The 16,872-nt window shown below is 39.3% G+C and overlaps 1 protein-coding gene across 2 annotated transcripts in view; it reads left to right on the top strand.

Moving 5' to 3' along the window:
- The window catches only part of LOC137593600 (multiple epidermal growth factor-like domains protein 11), a 118,736-nt gene extending 102,295 nt beyond the window's left edge, over positions 1-16,441 (top strand). Inside the window, exons 16-25 of one of the 2 annotated variants that reach the window (XM_068312472.1) lie at positions 3,408-3,536; positions 3,861-3,989; positions 6,070-6,198; positions 6,278-6,406; positions 7,725-7,958; positions 8,396-8,547; positions 11,353-11,416; positions 12,072-12,125; positions 14,323-14,553; positions 14,634-16,441. In XM_068312472.1, the coding sequence (XP_068168573.1) occupies positions 3,408-3,536; positions 3,861-3,989; positions 6,070-6,198; positions 6,278-6,406; positions 7,725-7,958; positions 8,396-8,547; positions 11,353-11,416; positions 12,072-12,125; positions 14,323-14,553; positions 14,634-14,839 (1,457 nt within the window). In that variant the 3' untranslated portion in view covers positions 14,840-16,441. The remainder of the gene's footprint in view (positions 1-3,407; positions 3,537-3,860; positions 3,990-6,069; positions 6,199-6,277; positions 6,407-7,724; positions 7,959-8,395; positions 8,548-11,352; positions 11,417-12,071; positions 12,126-14,322; positions 14,554-14,633) is intronic. The other variant, XM_068312481.1, reaches the window with a different exon arrangement.
- The last annotated feature ends 431 nt before the right edge of the window (positions 16,442-16,872 follow it).

Raw genomic sequence — 16,872 nt, 5'->3', positions numbered from 1 at the left:
GATGGATGTACTGTTTATTTGTACTAATGCAAATAACATGTAAAAACTATTATAATAAAGGTTTTGTCCTTAAATAGTCAGCAAACTGTATATATGCAAGGCTTATTGTAAAAAAAAATTTACAACTGCATTTATTATATAAAATTAATTATATGCTATAAACAAGTTTGGTGGGCCGTAGTTGCCCATGCCCGCTCTAGTTCCTTCCATTTTCCCCATCAATTTTTGGACCTGGTACCTGTATATCTGTGTGCTTGTCTGTCTACTTCAGTATCATTCTGCCAGCCTGTCTGACAATCTTTGATAAATTCCTGAAGTCGTCCTGCTTTCTGTTATGACAGCCGAACCCCTGAATGATAGCACCCCCAGCCTGGCAGCAGCACTAGTCATGTTGCTAAGATGGAGGTGTATGCACAGTGGGGATGATGATGGATACTTTTTTGAAACAGACTGAATAAAAATAACATTTTCAATGAAAAAAAACTGAAGTGCTAAACTGTGACAGTGATTAATGAGGAGGCGTCAAATCCAAATTACCGGGGGCAGGTCCAGCAATCATGCAGTACTAATGATATTGTACTTTGTAAGGTTAAAAACCTTAACGTGTAAAATTTTCTCAAGCTTCATATCAACTTAATTATTTTCTAAAGTGCTTTGTTTCATTCAAGTGCCCTGATTGTGAGGTATATTATATGTACATAGCAACTATCCATATAGTTCACTCTGGACCAAAGTTTTATACAGACTAAAAGACATCAATACTAAATAATTAATTCACAAAAGTTAACATCAGGGACTTGCTGAACACTTCTGTTAGTTACATCTGATAAACTCTTTTATTCATGCGTCCTGTATGTACTTTGATCCAGGCTTCACCGAAACCAGTCAGACGTAACTGTTACATAAGTGGAGACTTCATTAAGGGATTCATAATGATCTTTATTGCACTCATATTCAAAGATAAGAGCCCCCCTCTGGGTTTTATACTTTTAGTGAAATAATATGCATGGCCGGCTAATGGCTATTATAAGCATAGACGGGCAGAATTTACTAATGAAGACGATAGATTTTATGCAACAGGTGGAAAATATGCAAAAGAGTAATATAAAAATAATGAATATCCTCATAGCTCATGTATAGATAATATCACTCTGAGTAGACACAGTCATAAAACAGCTATAGTGTTTTGTGTACTTGAGCACAAACTTTTAATATGCAATACAAATGCAGGTTTCAAAGCTTGGCTTCATGAGGTAAGGTTGAGGCAAATAACAGCCCAAAATATGTCAAACTTTGACTTTAAGCTGAGTTGCTCAGCTTCTTTTTGTCCTGTCCAGTTAAGTGCTCTGTAAGGTCTTATGGAGTTTTATTGCTTCCTTTTAACTTAATAAATGCATATTTTAGTTTAAACTGAACATTATATTGATGTGAGTTAGAAATAATCATAAAACCCCACTTAGTACATCAATATATCATCAGGTTTGTTGGACTCCAGACTCTCTGTCCCACCAGGGTCACTATATTTAGTTAATTTAAAAAAAAACAGGATTGTTATTATTACTTCCTTAAACTGATGACTGGACAACAGACTTGTTTTGTGCTCTGGAAGCTTTTAAGCTCGTTTTTATTTTGCTCACCTACTCATCATATTTTGGGGAGCTGAACGGAAACGTAAATTACGAACAGTCGATGTGACAGTTTGACATAAGTACGTTTGATTTTTTAGTTGTCATTCTGACATAAACAGGAAATGCAGAGTAATAAACGTATAGCCAGGGGTGAAACAGTGCAGCTGATATTTAGCTTAGCTTTTTGTCAGGGTTCATAGGAGGGAAATGTCAAAGCAACTAGGATTACCTGAGTGTCACAGAGGAAACCACATTATGTCCGAGGACATCCACATACAGAAAAGACCCATAAATGCTCTCTTCCTATTTGTGAGAAGTTTATAGAGCCAGGTGTTCCATTTTCCCTATATTGTAATCACCTTCATATGTTGCAACCATTTGGACCAATAAAAATAAAATTTATCGTTGCGAAGACTTAGAGAAAAGTGGGGTTTTTTTCCATATCACATATTCCTTTTACAAACACTTCTTGGCTGATGGTTCCTTCTCTACCTTTTCTATCTCATTGGGAAAAGGTAGCCAACTAAACCAGACTTGTAAAATCAAGTTATTTTATTAGCTTGATTGATAAGTCGTTTCAGTAGACAACTGCTGTGCATGTGCAACGTTATTGTGAAGGCAACATTAGTATGCATTGACCATTGCATTAAACACCACATGACTAGAGAGACCAAGTTTCACCATATGCAGAAAGAAAACCTTCTGTTTATGTTTTGTTGAATGTGAATAAAGCATTCTCTGTCATGACTAGTTTTGTTGTATTTGATGCTAATACAAGTACTTCCTGCACGTACCTATAATTACTTGCATTTGTCGATCATAAACCTGAACCATTTTACTGGGACACTTGCCCCAGGATTGATTCAACTAAATTAAAAAACAGGGTTATTTTATTTTATTTTATTTTATTCTATTTTATTTTATTATACTGGGACATTACATCATTTTAATTTATCAGGCTATCCAAATCATGTACTTCATTTAATATTTTGGAACATCATTTGTAACAAAAAAAAACCCAGAAAAGTACATTAATTCTTTGTCTTTATGTATGTCTCTAAAAAGCATCAAAAACTGATTCCTGGACACATGGTGCATTTGGTGCATTGTGTCACGGTCAATCTCTTTAGCCGGTAAGAGCATAGCGTTTTGTTTTCTCCACCAAAGGCAGCCATGAAATCAGTGCAGACTGTTGTTTTTTTTAAACGCTTGGTTATACTTATGCATCACAAGAAACGTAACATTTGAATTAAATAATAAAATAATCTCTATATTTTTACCGTTCCCAGCAGCGTTTTCGTTTCACCATTGCTCTACAGACACTCAGTAAGGACTTCACCTCCAAACATTTGCAGTAGATTATATCAGGTGGTATTGTTGCAGTGAGGGACCTTCCTGCCATTGAAAGTGCGAGGTTCTTCACTTTCATGATCTTTCATTGAGGGATTTAATAGAACCACAGAAAACTCCACCCAGAATAGAACATTCAATGACAACAACAAACACGTCACACACAACCTGAAAAGGAGGAGCTGGTTTGCCAATGACAGAGGAGGAACAAAGAGAAACCTATGAAATAACATCCCATGTATGGAATATACCCATCAGATAAACAGAATGGAATCAGCCGAGCCACCAGCTGATTTGGAGCTGTCTTAAAGATTATCAAATGATGTCACTGAGAATGACCGCTCAGTCATTCCTCCTGTTATAATACCAGGCTCCATTAGACGTGGTATTCATGAACTTGAGATGCTGTGGTGTTGTGTGTCCTCACAGTGTGTCCCAGTGGGAAGTTTGGTAAAGCTTGTGCTGAGGTGTGTCTGTGTATCAACAACGGCACCTGTAACCCCATCGACGGCTCGTGTCAGTGCTACCCGGGCTGGATCAGCAAGGACTGTTCCGAACGTAAGACATCCTCTCCCACACTCTCTTTTCTCCACTTTCCATCCTTAATTCTTTGTGTTAGAAAGAACTGAAATGAATTTCCTCTGTGCTAGTTATTCACTCACTGAGTTTCAGCTGGCTAGTCAGGGACAGCTGGGAAATAAAAACTTAAAGGCAGTTACTCCACTGGCTTTGACATTAATTGTCTCTCTAACATAGAACAGAGCATATCACTCTCACTCCATCATTAATGAAGGCACAGATCCTGTCCAGTCCGAGGGCTGGTGATGGTCGTCAGTGTGCATGAGTGTGTCTCTAACTCTGACTGTGTGTTAATGGCTGCAGCGTGTCCTCAGGGCTCATGGGGCCCAGACTGCATCCACACATGTAACTGTCACAACGGAGCACAGTGCAGCGCCACAGATGGAGAGTGCAGCTGCAGCCCTGGATGGACCGGACTCTACTGTACTCAGCGTACGTCTCTGCCTCTCACACAGTAATAAGAGAAATAGTAATAAAGTCTGTGGCTGTCACCATGGCGCCCCCAGCTTTAATTGTAGTCAGAATCCAAATTATTCAACTCTAATTGCATATTAGGTTTATTGGTGAAATGTCCTATTTATCAGCGGTTTGCAATAACCAAATCTCTCAAAATCATTTTAAATAGCTCAATTTAACAGATATTACAGCGTTTATTCACACACACACACAAAACAAAAGGCTCCTTTTACTGACTACTGCAACTTCAATTGAATCCCTTGAATATAATGTCTCATAAGAGACACATTCACAGATCAGATTCAGTTGAAATAGTGAGTCAACCTTCAAAGACCCACTCGAGCAGTAATGTCCCAAAGTTTTTCCTCTTAAGGCCTAAATTTAAATAAAGGCTCCCTGCCTGAACTCAAAGAGCTTCATGCCTGCTGACTCATCAGCACAGGATAAAGTTGCTCCAGTTGCTCAAAACCATCCAGTTAAGACACAAATGTTGTGGGATGATGTTTTGTAAAGCCACTGTTCATTTTGAGATCAGTGGTATGTCTGGAGGAGGAAGAATGAAGCGGATGCTGAAACAAACACTTACAGTGAAGCTTGCTGGTGGCCCTGTGATGCTCTGATGGTGATGCTTATCCTCAGACTCTGGAAACCTGCAGCATATAGAGTATCAGATGGATTCCATCAAGGATCAAGAAATCCTTGAAGAAAAATCCTCACCATCTGTAAAAAAGGTGTAAAGTTCACGAATGTTCGATTTCAGAAGTCCTGGATCATTCTAGAACAGCCGTTACATTCAGCTCAAATCATGTTTGCAGCAGGTCATAACAGCTAAAAGGCCTCTACAAAGCAGAAGGGATGATTGTTATTAAGAGCTGAATAATTTAAAAACTGTTATGATTAAAATATAATTTTGGAGTTATATTGAGAAACACTTTTATTATCTAATGTATTAAGAAATCAAACAGTTCCTGTTTGCTTTGTTTACAGTAGATAAATTACTGGTAAACTTTATATACAATGGTTGAGTAATTTGAACCGTAGCTCATTACTGCACTTCCATCTGGTGGCAGATTAGAAAAACTACATGTCTGAAGACATTACAACTTAAAACTTGTTTCTTTCCCTGCCTCCACTTAGAGATTTAGTTTAATGTCTCTTTTAGGCAATAATTAGCTTCTATCTTTTCTTATAATAATCCTTGTCCCATGAAAAAAAATGTTTGAATGTCTTGATTTCAATGTATCCCAATTTGATAACACCATAAACCTGAGGAATCCTCCCTGCATCAACAAATTATTGTTTATTGGGAGATGAAGCCTCTTTTTATCATCATCAGAAGTAGTTTCAATATAAACAAGAATAAACTTCAATCTTCCAGCAGCCACTAACTGTGCTGTGTAACACTGAGCAATAAAATACAACACAATCGTATTTGAAGAATTCATGATGTTCCACATTGTGAATTTAAAACTCACAAACACAACAAATCCATAAGAATGGCATCCCACCACTCACAGACAACATGAACCCTGCTGCATTATTATTGTTCCCGTTGTTTAACACCCGATCATGTTTCATTCAAGAGGCTGAAGATGACTCTTCATCCAGATTACTTTCTACGCTAAATGAAAAAATAAAGCAGATGGAGCAATTGCAGTGCAATAGATGCTGACACCCAATTTTCAGTGGCATCGTTTGTAAAGGCCAACCATCATATTGTAAAATATAAATAGATGTAAAAGTCTCTTAAATCTGATGGATGTTTGCAACAACTAGTTCTCGTTTATTTGGTATATTTCACCATCTGCCAATGTGTTGTTGCTCTGTCAGTTGAAGACAGACAAAAGAAAGAAAAGTTCAAAGTACCTTCAGAAAATCTGCCGCACATCCAAACTGGGTTTAGTTTAATCTGCAGAAATCATCCTTGTTGGTTCCACTGTGACAGAACAGATTAGGAAATGTGCTTTCAGTCACATCTCCAGATTTGTGGATCATCCTGAGTTGAAGAGCGGAACGGGCGATGTTGAAAACTAGAACATGCAGTTTCTCTCCTCAGGTTGTCCTGCAGGTTTCTATGGCTCTCAGTGTGCTGAGGTGTGTCGCTGTCAAAACGGCGCCGACTGTGACCACATCACCGGACTGTGTTCTTGCAGGACAGGTTTCATCGGTCCGAGCTGTGAACTCAGTGAGTATGTTTTCACATGCCAGCTGTCAGTGGATCTACCTTTTTCATCAGCGTATTAAAAGTGTGCTGTTCTGTCCAGAGTGTCCAGCAGGGGTGTTTGGTTATGGCTGCCAGCAGTTATGTGACTGTATGAACAACGCTACCTGTGATTACGTGACAGGAACCTGCTACTGCAGCATTGGATTCAAGGGTATCCGCTGTGACCAGGGTGAGAGCTCACGTCTCTGCATGGATCTCAGCAGAGCAGATAATACCTAACCTCGTAATGTCACAGAAAGTCAAAACTTTTGCCAAGTCTGCTGAAACCTGTCCAGCAGTGCAAATCTTCCAGGGAATAAACTAAACATTCAAAACAAAAGTAGCACTCAGTAGATCAAAAGCTTCCTCTGTTATCCAGCAAGCCCCTCTTAATACAATCGGGTCTTCTCCAAAATGAAACTCATGGCCTACAACCATTGTTTACCAAAGACTACCCTGTATGAAAACATTTAGATCTGGTGGATCTTTCCCACCTCTCGCGTGTAAGTCCGCTGGGATAGGCGCCAGCAACTCACATGACCCGCAAAACTGGAAGAAGTGAATAAGAAGATGAATGAATGAATGGATGGATTTCTGCCGCCTTTTAGAAATCAATTCCCAAAATATGTTGGATTTTTATCATCAATATCATTATATTATTCCCTACGGAATAAAAACATGTTCAAGGAAAGGATGAATCCAACCCTTCACCTGGATCTAGTCTAAAACTTAATGGTTCCTCCTTTGGAACAAAGGTTTCATGCAATCTTCTTCTTCTTCTTTTCCTTTCGGCTTTTCCCTTCAGGGGTCACCACAGTGAATCAGTTGCTTCTATCTAACCCTGTCTTTTGCATCCTCTTCTCTCACAAAAGTTTTCATGCAGTCAATCACGTAAATTGTATTGACATGGTTTAATATCAAGGGACAACTATGAAAACAGCAGCCCTTTTCTAATGGCTGTGTTTGTGAAAACTTGTCTTACATGTGGTTAATATAAGGGAATTTATTTTTACTTCTGTTACTGCTATTCACAGGCAAAAAATGCATTCAGCGTGTATGACCATTTTGTAGAACACATGTAGAGAAACACTTAATTTACAAAAAAAATACTAAAATCACAACTTTTGTTCATGGTGGAGTTTCTTGTTGTTTCTTTTTTTGTTACACCTTCTTATGTTTGTGTTTTGTCTGTTGAGGGATCAGCTTTTCTTTGTCAATTAAAATAAATCCATAAAAGAAGTCTGTTTTGTAAATGTAAAGAATAGAATGTACAGACATTCTTCAATACTTCTATTTCATTACTTTTTGCATCCAGCTTTCGTTGAGATTTTATTGAAGCCTTTTTAAATGGACACAGCATATAGAGATCAAGGTAGTGTGGAAATGTCCAAGGCAAAGTATCATATAACTACAAATACATGAAATTGTATTTTGAAAAGGTAGGAAATTCTATAGTCAATGTTAGACAAAGGTAAGCTCACTGTGCAATTTTTGCCGCTGCTCCTCAGCTGCTCTAATGATGGAGGAACTGAACCCCTACACTAAGATCAGCCCGGCTCTGGCATCGGAGCGCCAATCAGCCGGCGCCATCCTGGGCATCATCTTCCTACTGCTGCTCATCATGGCTATGCTCAGCCTGGTGATCTGGTTCCGCTATCGGCAGAGAGAGAAAGGCCAGCGCGTGCCGAACGTCACCTACACACCCGCCCTGCACATGAACTCTACTGACTATTCCCTCTCAGGTAGGTCTGGTGTTTTCTGTGCTTTGTGTTACAGGTACTTTCCAGAATGACAACTCTCAATTGAAGTTGTTGTTTATTTTAATCACTTTCATTTCCAAAGCCAAGAGTGTGGGTGAAAGAGAATCTCTAAATGTGCAATGTTTGGCAGCGTTACCTGATAAATGATGTTTAATCAAATAACAAAACTTTGTTGTTGATTCAATTATTTCAATTCAAGTGGGAATGTGAGTAGGTGTAGCTCCTCATGATACGAGTGGATGAATATTCTCTTGGCTTTAGTTCACTTATTTTATTTTTGCAGCTTTGTCAACTGTGTCACTTCCTGATCTTAAAAACCTTGTGTAGGTTGTCATGCCTGCTGTTCGTGCGCATGCATACATGTTATGATGAAAATACAGGGCAGGATTTTAGCTTCTGTGCTGATGTGGTGACAGCAGGGCTGCAGTGCACAGGCCTGCTCTCCTCCACAGAGTCCTCTCCCAGTAACAGCTCTGTAGGCGGCTGCTTCTCCAACCCCACCTACCGAACCATGGGCCCCTGTGCCTACGCCACGCACTACGCCAAACCAGTCAAGAGGAGCTCTGCCAAGGTGGGTGGGAGGACTTTCTGACTCAGATCTGAGGACTACAAATCCACAGAAACTCAAACAACAAATTAAACAATTTAACCAAAATGACACATTTCACGTTTTGCCAGGAAGGCAGTGCTTTCTAAATTGGAATTGTGGTTCTGTACTCCCACCCAAGAGCAGCTGTGGGAGGTAACTGTAATAATTTTTCATTCCTGGAAACAATCACCAAAATTCGCACACGCATTCCTTGGGGATTGCTCTCTTAATAAAACTCATTAGCAGCCTAAGAATTTAAGATGGTTTCCATTTTCCAAGAAGGCCACCACTGAATAGAGAAACCTAACCTTTAGTGAGTACAAGTTCAAGTTCCACTCTCCAGCTAGAGTTCCTTCCTTTCCCAGTTCAAAGTAGTTAAGTGATTCTCCTTTTTGACTTTTCTGGAGTAAAGTGATATTTTATGGGACGGATTGCGGACCCCACGCCCACCCAATCACCTCTTACAACAAACAAGGGAAACATCGGTTCTTACCCAAAGGGTAAAGGAAACCACACTGGGAATGGATATAAATTCAGAATTTTCCTTCTCCTAGGTGAGAAGACCCCACCCTACCCCCATGGCTGTTAAGCCCCTCGTGTCCAATCTGGTTATATAATTCCAGAAACACGCCGTTCGTTTGATGAGGAGAGGCTGTAGAAGACACAGTTCAACATAGAATATTTGCTAATCTCTCCCTACCATCCCAACCATCCTAGTCTTTTGACCCCCGCTACGATAGACGCTAATATGGATTTTAGCCAAGTCAGACGTAACATAAACCTCCAATTTAGCAGAATATTATGATTCTGGAACTGATACATGGAACAAGGAGTCCGGAGAGTAGGTGCATAGTTCCAATTAGAGGTGAAAATTAAAGGTGTGCAGGCAGGTGGTAGAGAACATTAGTTATTTATATATGCAGATGACATCTTAGCTGCAATAGCAGAGCCTGCTGAGTCACTACCAGTGTTACTTGAATCATTAAATCATACTCTAATCTGTCAGGCTATTCCGTGTGCACACACCAATCTGAGTCTGCAGCCTGTTACAGTCACTCCGCTCATTTTTACGACTTTACGTCTTTTTTCTAACTTGATTACTTTACTACTTTATTACTATTATAACAGAGTGGTCAGCAACACGGGGGCTTACTTTTTCCTTATGTTCAGCAACTGTGACAGAAAGCAATTTCCCCTAGGGGATCAATAAAGAATTCTGATTCTGAAAATAAAGTAGCATAAGTCAGAAGCATGCCAATATTGAATACTTTCAGTCATTCAAGTAAAATCACTTTCAAATGGGCACAATTAGGAATGAGATATTGAGGGATTCAGAAAAACCTGAATTCTGGAGGAATAATGCTCTTGAATATAGAATGACTCCTGCATAAGATAAAAGCAAAATTGAAAAAGGAAAGGAAACTGAAGTTCACTTTATGGAGGAAAGTAAATTTGATCGTAACGGTGGTTTGCCCCATAATTCAATGGTGTTTCCATGATGCTTCTTGGTGATATTCCAAAAAAACTGTTTTAAGAATCTTTGATTATATCATAGATTATAATGTCAAGAAATGTGGTCATCCAGAGACGTGGGAGGTTTAGGCCTCAACAATGTAAGGCTGTGTAATCTGGGATTCGAAATGACCAGAGTGAGTCAACATTGGAAGGGGACAAACAGACATAAGCTGGATTTAAATTACAACAGCTGGTGACACCCTTCACATTTTTGGACATGTTTCACACGGATCAAGGACCGCTGGATGTAACTGACCCTAAAACCAGTGTTAAAAGTAATTTGGCATAAAGACTTACAATGTCAATTCAGCATAGAGGAATAGTTAGAAATATTGTCAAATATAGGAAAATACATAAGAAAGGTTTATGCAGTACAAATTAATCCACAGGTTTTATTTTACCCTTTCTAAACTTACTAGAATGAGATAATTGTCCGGTAACCAATGTTGGAAGTGTCACACAGAGACGGGAACATTTATAGCTTCAGTCTGGGAAAGCAAACTGATAAATCTGATAAAGACCTAAACTGATAAAAGGTTATAGAACACATGGGGAAGGGGTTGGGTATGACAGTAACTACTTCTCCAAGGCATGTTGGAGAATTACACAGAGCCCCCAATGGCAACAAAGCATGACCTTGTCATAATTAAGGTTGATGTTACATCAGCTGCCCGAAGGAGTCTTAAGCTTTGGAAAAGTACTTCCCCTGCAGAATTTAGGCAATCGTTAGAAATTGTGACACAGATGCGTCTTTTGAGCACGTTAGCCAGAGTTAATAATGAAAATGAGAACGGGACGTAATAGGACCGCTTTCAATGAGTGATTCCATTCAGTGAAAGTCATCAGAGTAAACGCTGGAAATGACCAAAAGAAAGGGTTAATTGTCTTGTGTTGTGCAATATAGGCTCATGCGGTTATGCATGGTACGTCAACATATATTGTACAAAGAATTCTAAGTATATATTTATAAATAAATATATGTTTTGCATTTTTGTAGTATGTGGGTCATTTTGACTTGGTCATTTTACAATAAAAAAGTGTGAGCACTCCTGGTCTGTTCTATATGAAAAACTAAATAAATTACTAACGATATAGTTTACAGAAGTATAGAAGGAGTAGAAAATTGCCTCCTTTAAAGAAAAAAAAAACGTTAAAATTTTCAGTTTTAGTCATGTACAAGTTGCTCCATACCTATGTGCAGTGTTTTTTTATTTCTTTAACAGTTCATGTAATTTTATATTCTCATGTTTAGCACTTGGTGTTTTTTTCCAGACAAAGAAGCGACACAGGAACAGTGCTCCAGAGTGGGGCGCCTATTGTAACCTCAGTGAGCTAGGTCAGTTGCAGCTTCTCTCTGTTCCCTCTCTTCTTTCTTTTTTTTGATGGCCTCAGTCAGCCATTTTCTTCCTACTGGATGTATTACATCATGAACATTCTGATCTGCTATTGAAAATCATCCTCCGTATTCTTGGAAATATCCGATCTTAAATTTCCATAGTAAAATTTGAATTACATAATTTTATGGTAGAAGCATATGGGAAATTTTTTTTTGATTGAGTTAAAGGCGTCTTGCTGTGTCGCCTCAAAGCAAGACGGTTCCAGGTTCAAGTCCTGTTCTGTGCGCAGTTTGTATGTTCTCCCCGTGTCTGCGTGGTTTCTGTCTGGGTTCTGTCCGGTTTCCTAATTGGTCGGTTCCAAATTGTCCGTAGGTGTAAGTGTGTTCGCGAGTGGTTGTTAGTCTTTCGTGTGGCTCTGCGGTGAATCGGCGTTGCACCCAGAGTGTCCGTCGCCTCTCACCTGTAAGTCTGCTGGAATAGGATCCAGCAACCCCCATGACCCGCAAAAGTGGAAGAAGAAGATGAATGAATAAATGAATGAATGAATGAATGAAAGGACTGATGAAGTGCAAAATAACTTAACAAATTAATGTGACACCATGAAGAATATATGTACATAATGTACGTCCCTTTTTAACATTTGTTTCTTTACAGGTGTTTACTGCATTGACCGCCGTTACAGCTACCATGTGGAGCCGTACTACAGAGGTACAGACTGAGGTGGACTGTCTAACCTCGTCAGCTTCTCCCAGCCAATCCTCTTGCTCGACCAGTCCCCTTAGCCAATGACAGGCTTTACTTGGCTTTCACTTTCAGCAGGACCTCTGTCTACTCAGTTTTAGAAAGTAAAAAATTAGTCATAATAATGTATATAGTACAGCAGTTAGTGCATGTTAGCATATGGAACAGTTAGTATATTGAAAGTCCTCTAACAGCGAGATGACTCTTTTTCTCATGGCTTCAGGGACAATACTTTAAAGTCTTCCAACTCTACTTTAATGCAAAAAGTAACACATATAATCAGGATGCGATTTGTCCAGAAAAAAAGGGGTGGGGGGGGGGGTATCATGAAAAATAAGTAATCAAGAGTCCAAATTCTAATTCTTGGCCAAGTTAGGTTTCTGACCTGAAGCAGTAACAGTTGTCCACAGTATAAGGCGCATCGAATTATAACGCACACTGTCGGTTTTTGAGAAAATTAAAGCCGTCTGGATGCGCCCTTTAGTACGGAAAATACGGTAATCAAACAAAAAGTGGTGTCAGACTATTGATAACAAGGAAGAGCATCAGCGTGTCAGTCACATAAGTGTGGTGGGATACCTCAGTGGCTTAAATATTGACTTAGCCACTACAACCCCAAGAATAAAATTAATTGAGCAGAAATAGATATGTAAAAACTGGTAGAGGGGATGATCCCCCGACACCCATCCCCAACAAATCGCACTCTGCATATAATGATGTGCTAGACTTTAAATGTTTCTGAACCACCTGTCCAATAAACTTAGCCATCATTACAATTTGAAATCTTAACAAAAGTTAACTATTTAATGAAAATGTGCAATAGTATGTAATGGAGAAGCTAGTTTTAAAACGCTAATAAACCCAAGATCCTCTCTGCATCCACTACAGTACAGGAATTAATGGACTCTTTCTTGACACATGTTCAATCTTCAGTCAAGTATCTTATGAGTATTCCTGCCAACAGAGACAATAAATAAATAACCACCAGTGAAACCCAAATTTCACTAGCATGGATAATAATTCTCTGTGGGTTTTTATCTTTGGAGGTCATGTTCCGTATAAAATTATAGACAGCAAATGCCTGCTTCAAATTGATGAACGTAGCACAGACCTCTGCTACTCTGAAGCTCTGGTCCAGTCGATGCAGAATTTCAAGTGGATGAAAATCAGACAGTATATTATCAATTACGGTCTCACTTTTTACTGTGTGTTCACAGTATCAAGTGATTTGTGATGTTTAAACATCTCTAGTGCTTATTCTATCTATTTACTATTTTTGAAATACATTTAATTGGACTCATTCTGTAAAGAGGCATCTTCCCTGATCCATTCAGACCACATATTTACTGAAGTGATTTGAGGTGGCGAGAAGGGGATAGGGAGCCACTAAATGCTAAACTTGCGTGTGAATGAGACTACGAAAACTTCACATCTGAACCTGGAGCCAATAAAACAATTGCAATTGATCTTATTGATTTGTTACCAACCAGTGATATTTTTTTTGTCTCTGCAGGGCGACTTCTCTCCTCAGTGTGTTTTCCCTCTCCACACGGTCCTTCTCCTCCATCACTCCCAAACTTGGAAATCTCCCCCTCACATGAATTAAATGCTGTGTGTTCTCCTGTTGCCTGATATGTTTTTCATCTGCAGCACCAAATTTTTTTAACCTTTGAAGTTGGCCTTGTAAAGTAACCCTTGTGTTTGTCGAAAGAAATGAAGTAAGGATGATATGGTGATATCATCCTTGGTCTGGGGATATTCAAAAAATAATGAATGAGTCCATCATTTGCTGCAGTTTTATGAAAATGACTGTGAACAGCTATATGTATTTTGAAAGATTTAAATTTTCAGCATCACAGATGGGGCAAAAGTGAGAATTATTCTTTCACAAATCAGAAGAATCTAGTATAATGCCAGCCTTCTCCTTACAGAAAATATCTTACCTGATATCTGACTGACTGATAATATTATCCCTGTTACTGTCGCTCCCAGCAACCTGTTTCATTCACTTCGCACAGGAAATGTTTCACTTGAAATACTTTTTATAACCCATCTTCAGCAAATGTCAACAAGGCCTTGAAGCTTTAAACGCATATTGATTGTCCGACATGAGTCAGAGAGCATCACTCAGGTTTCACTGAACAATGGCGTCTTTATCTTCTAGACTACATGAAGGGCTCGCTGTCCAGCACCTGCTCCCTCAACAGTGAAAACCCGTACGCCACCATCAACGACCCGCCTGGCTTGTGTAAGCACACAGAGAGCAGTTATGTGGAGATGAAGTCCCCGGTTCACCATGAGCGTGTAACACACTGCTGCTCCCCCACCGTCATCACCACCACCACCACCACCACCAACGCCACTGCTGCGCCCAACAAGAACGTCTACGACATGGGTAGTAGAAGTAGAGCAGCATAATTTACCCATCATGCTTTATCTCTGTTGTATAATTATATTCCTCTCCTCCAACTCCAGAACCAACCATCAGTATCATCCAGGGATCTGGTGGGATGGTGGTTCCCAGTTATCCCCAGAACCCATACGACCTTCCCAGGAACAGCCACATCCCCAGCCACTATGACCTGCTGCCTGTACGCCCCAGCCCCTCCCACAGCCACAGCCTCACCCTGCAGAGCCACAGCCCCCCACTGCCCGGCAGCCCCACCAGCTCACTGCTCTAGATCTATCTCCTAGCATCCAGACCGGGCCAATGCTCCTAGTTTATCTAGAACCAGGACACCAGAACTAATTGAAGTTTTTTTTAATTGGTGGCACAGACTGACATTCAAAGGATGTATCAGAACCTTTTTTTGTCTGTGTCACGGAGGTCATAATGTCATCAGTGAACAACTCTAACTGTTGAACTGCTGTTTGGTATGTATTGCTGTATTATATTCAATGAGCTGTTTGTGCCAGTCATTTGTGTTGTTTTTTAAATTCCCACTCATCAAAAACATGTTTATACAGGGAGTATAGACATACAGGTACATACGCACACAAGTATACCTTTTTCCAGAACTCTTGTCGTTTTTGATATGTCCTGGTTCAGAAGATGGACAGTGAAGAATGAAAAGAGAAGACAAAAACTGGCTCTGTGAGATTGTTTCTTACATCTGGAGTTGTGCTGAAAACTGGGAGTGTCAAAGACAAGGCATCCAGATTCAGCAGATCTGTGAAAGGTGCTTAAAAGAAGCTTCATAAATGCCTGTATGATCGGCGGTGGAAACTCGTTGGGACAGCTCTGGAGAAAAGGTGCTCAGTACTAACAACTAACAATATTAAAGAAATATTGAAGAAATGCACACAAGCTCATCTGATTTTCACAACATGTACAGTTCTGGTGCTTTTACACATTGTTTCTTATTCCCTGTTTACATATTGACATAAGATCCTGCCTTGGATCCATATTTTCTCTCTGGAAAGTTATCTTTTTGTAATGACTGTAGACAAAGTGGTGTATTATATGCTCAACAATTACTGTACACTAGTGATTATATTGTGATTTTCTTTTTGTTGTTCCACATGCATGCCAAAGATTAGTCAATTAGCCAGGAATACCCTTAATGTGTCCTCTAATGAAAAAGGAATTTAATCTGACTGTCTCGACATGGAACCAATTGAAACTTGATTTTTTTTTGGAGTATGCATTAATTATGTACATCACAAATTTATCCTCAGAAGAGTTTTTTCAATTATCACTCAATCAATCTATCAACATAAACAAAAACCCCTGCAGACCACCAAAATGCAATTACTATTACTACTACTTTATAAAAAGCAGGAAATACTGTATCACAAATCTGGTTCAATTTTGTCATGCAATTGATTGATTATTAATGTTTTGCTGTGAAACTCGACAAATATTTTGTGGACTGAAAATCCAATGGAAAGCCTTCCATTGGCAAATGGTAGATGTAGATGGATAGAATTTTCATTTTTGGGTGACCTGTTCTTTCAAAATTCACTTTCACCTCGACACTTATTACAATATTTGTTTTTGTTCCCAAATGAAAAGATTTATGAATCTTATTTTAGCAAATATGTCTCACATTGCCCATGGACCCATGTGCTGATAATTATTCATTGTTAAACAGCAATAACCGGACATGTTGACAATCGAAGCAGCTTTGTTTTCCCATGTTTGGTTTCCTATTTTTGCTCCATTTGCTCTAATTCATTTGTACGCCTTTTCTTCAGCACTGATCCAAGTAATAGTTTAAGTTAAGAAAAAAGTAGTGCTGCTTGTTGATCCCTGTTTCAAGTCCCAAACTCAATAAAGTCGTCATAGCTCAGGGGAGTGGCGTCATGTCTTCTTACGTAGCTTCTGATATTCAATGAATAAAGTAACATCAAAAAAGGGACAGAAAACTTTAACGTGATATATATTTTGTTTATCATTATGAAAAAAATTAAGATTTTTTTCTTTCTGATGTCTGGCATCATCCCTGTGGTCAGCTTCTGCATCCAGTGGTCACGTGGGGGTCATACGTCATCGGCGACACCCGTCGCTTCATCATTCAGGGCAGCCATTAGAACACAGTCCGATCACTGAAGCGATAAACCCGATAAAGCCATGGTTACCTGTGGACTCAAACACAAACAGAAGAACCTATCTTTCTTCAGGAAGGAAGGAAGGAAATGGAGACCAAAGATCCGAGAATCTGTCATGAGGACTTCAACCCTTCAATTTCTACAGAGATTTGAAGGTAAGATC

Source organism: Antennarius striatus, chromosome 1 (assembly GCF_040054535.1).
Source record: "Antennarius striatus isolate MH-2024 chromosome 1, ASM4005453v1, whole genome shotgun sequence".
Classification (NCBI taxonomy): Eukaryota; Metazoa; Chordata; class Actinopteri; order Lophiiformes; family Antennariidae; genus Antennarius; species Antennarius striatus.
This window is presented reverse-complemented; position numbering and strand designations above follow the sequence as displayed.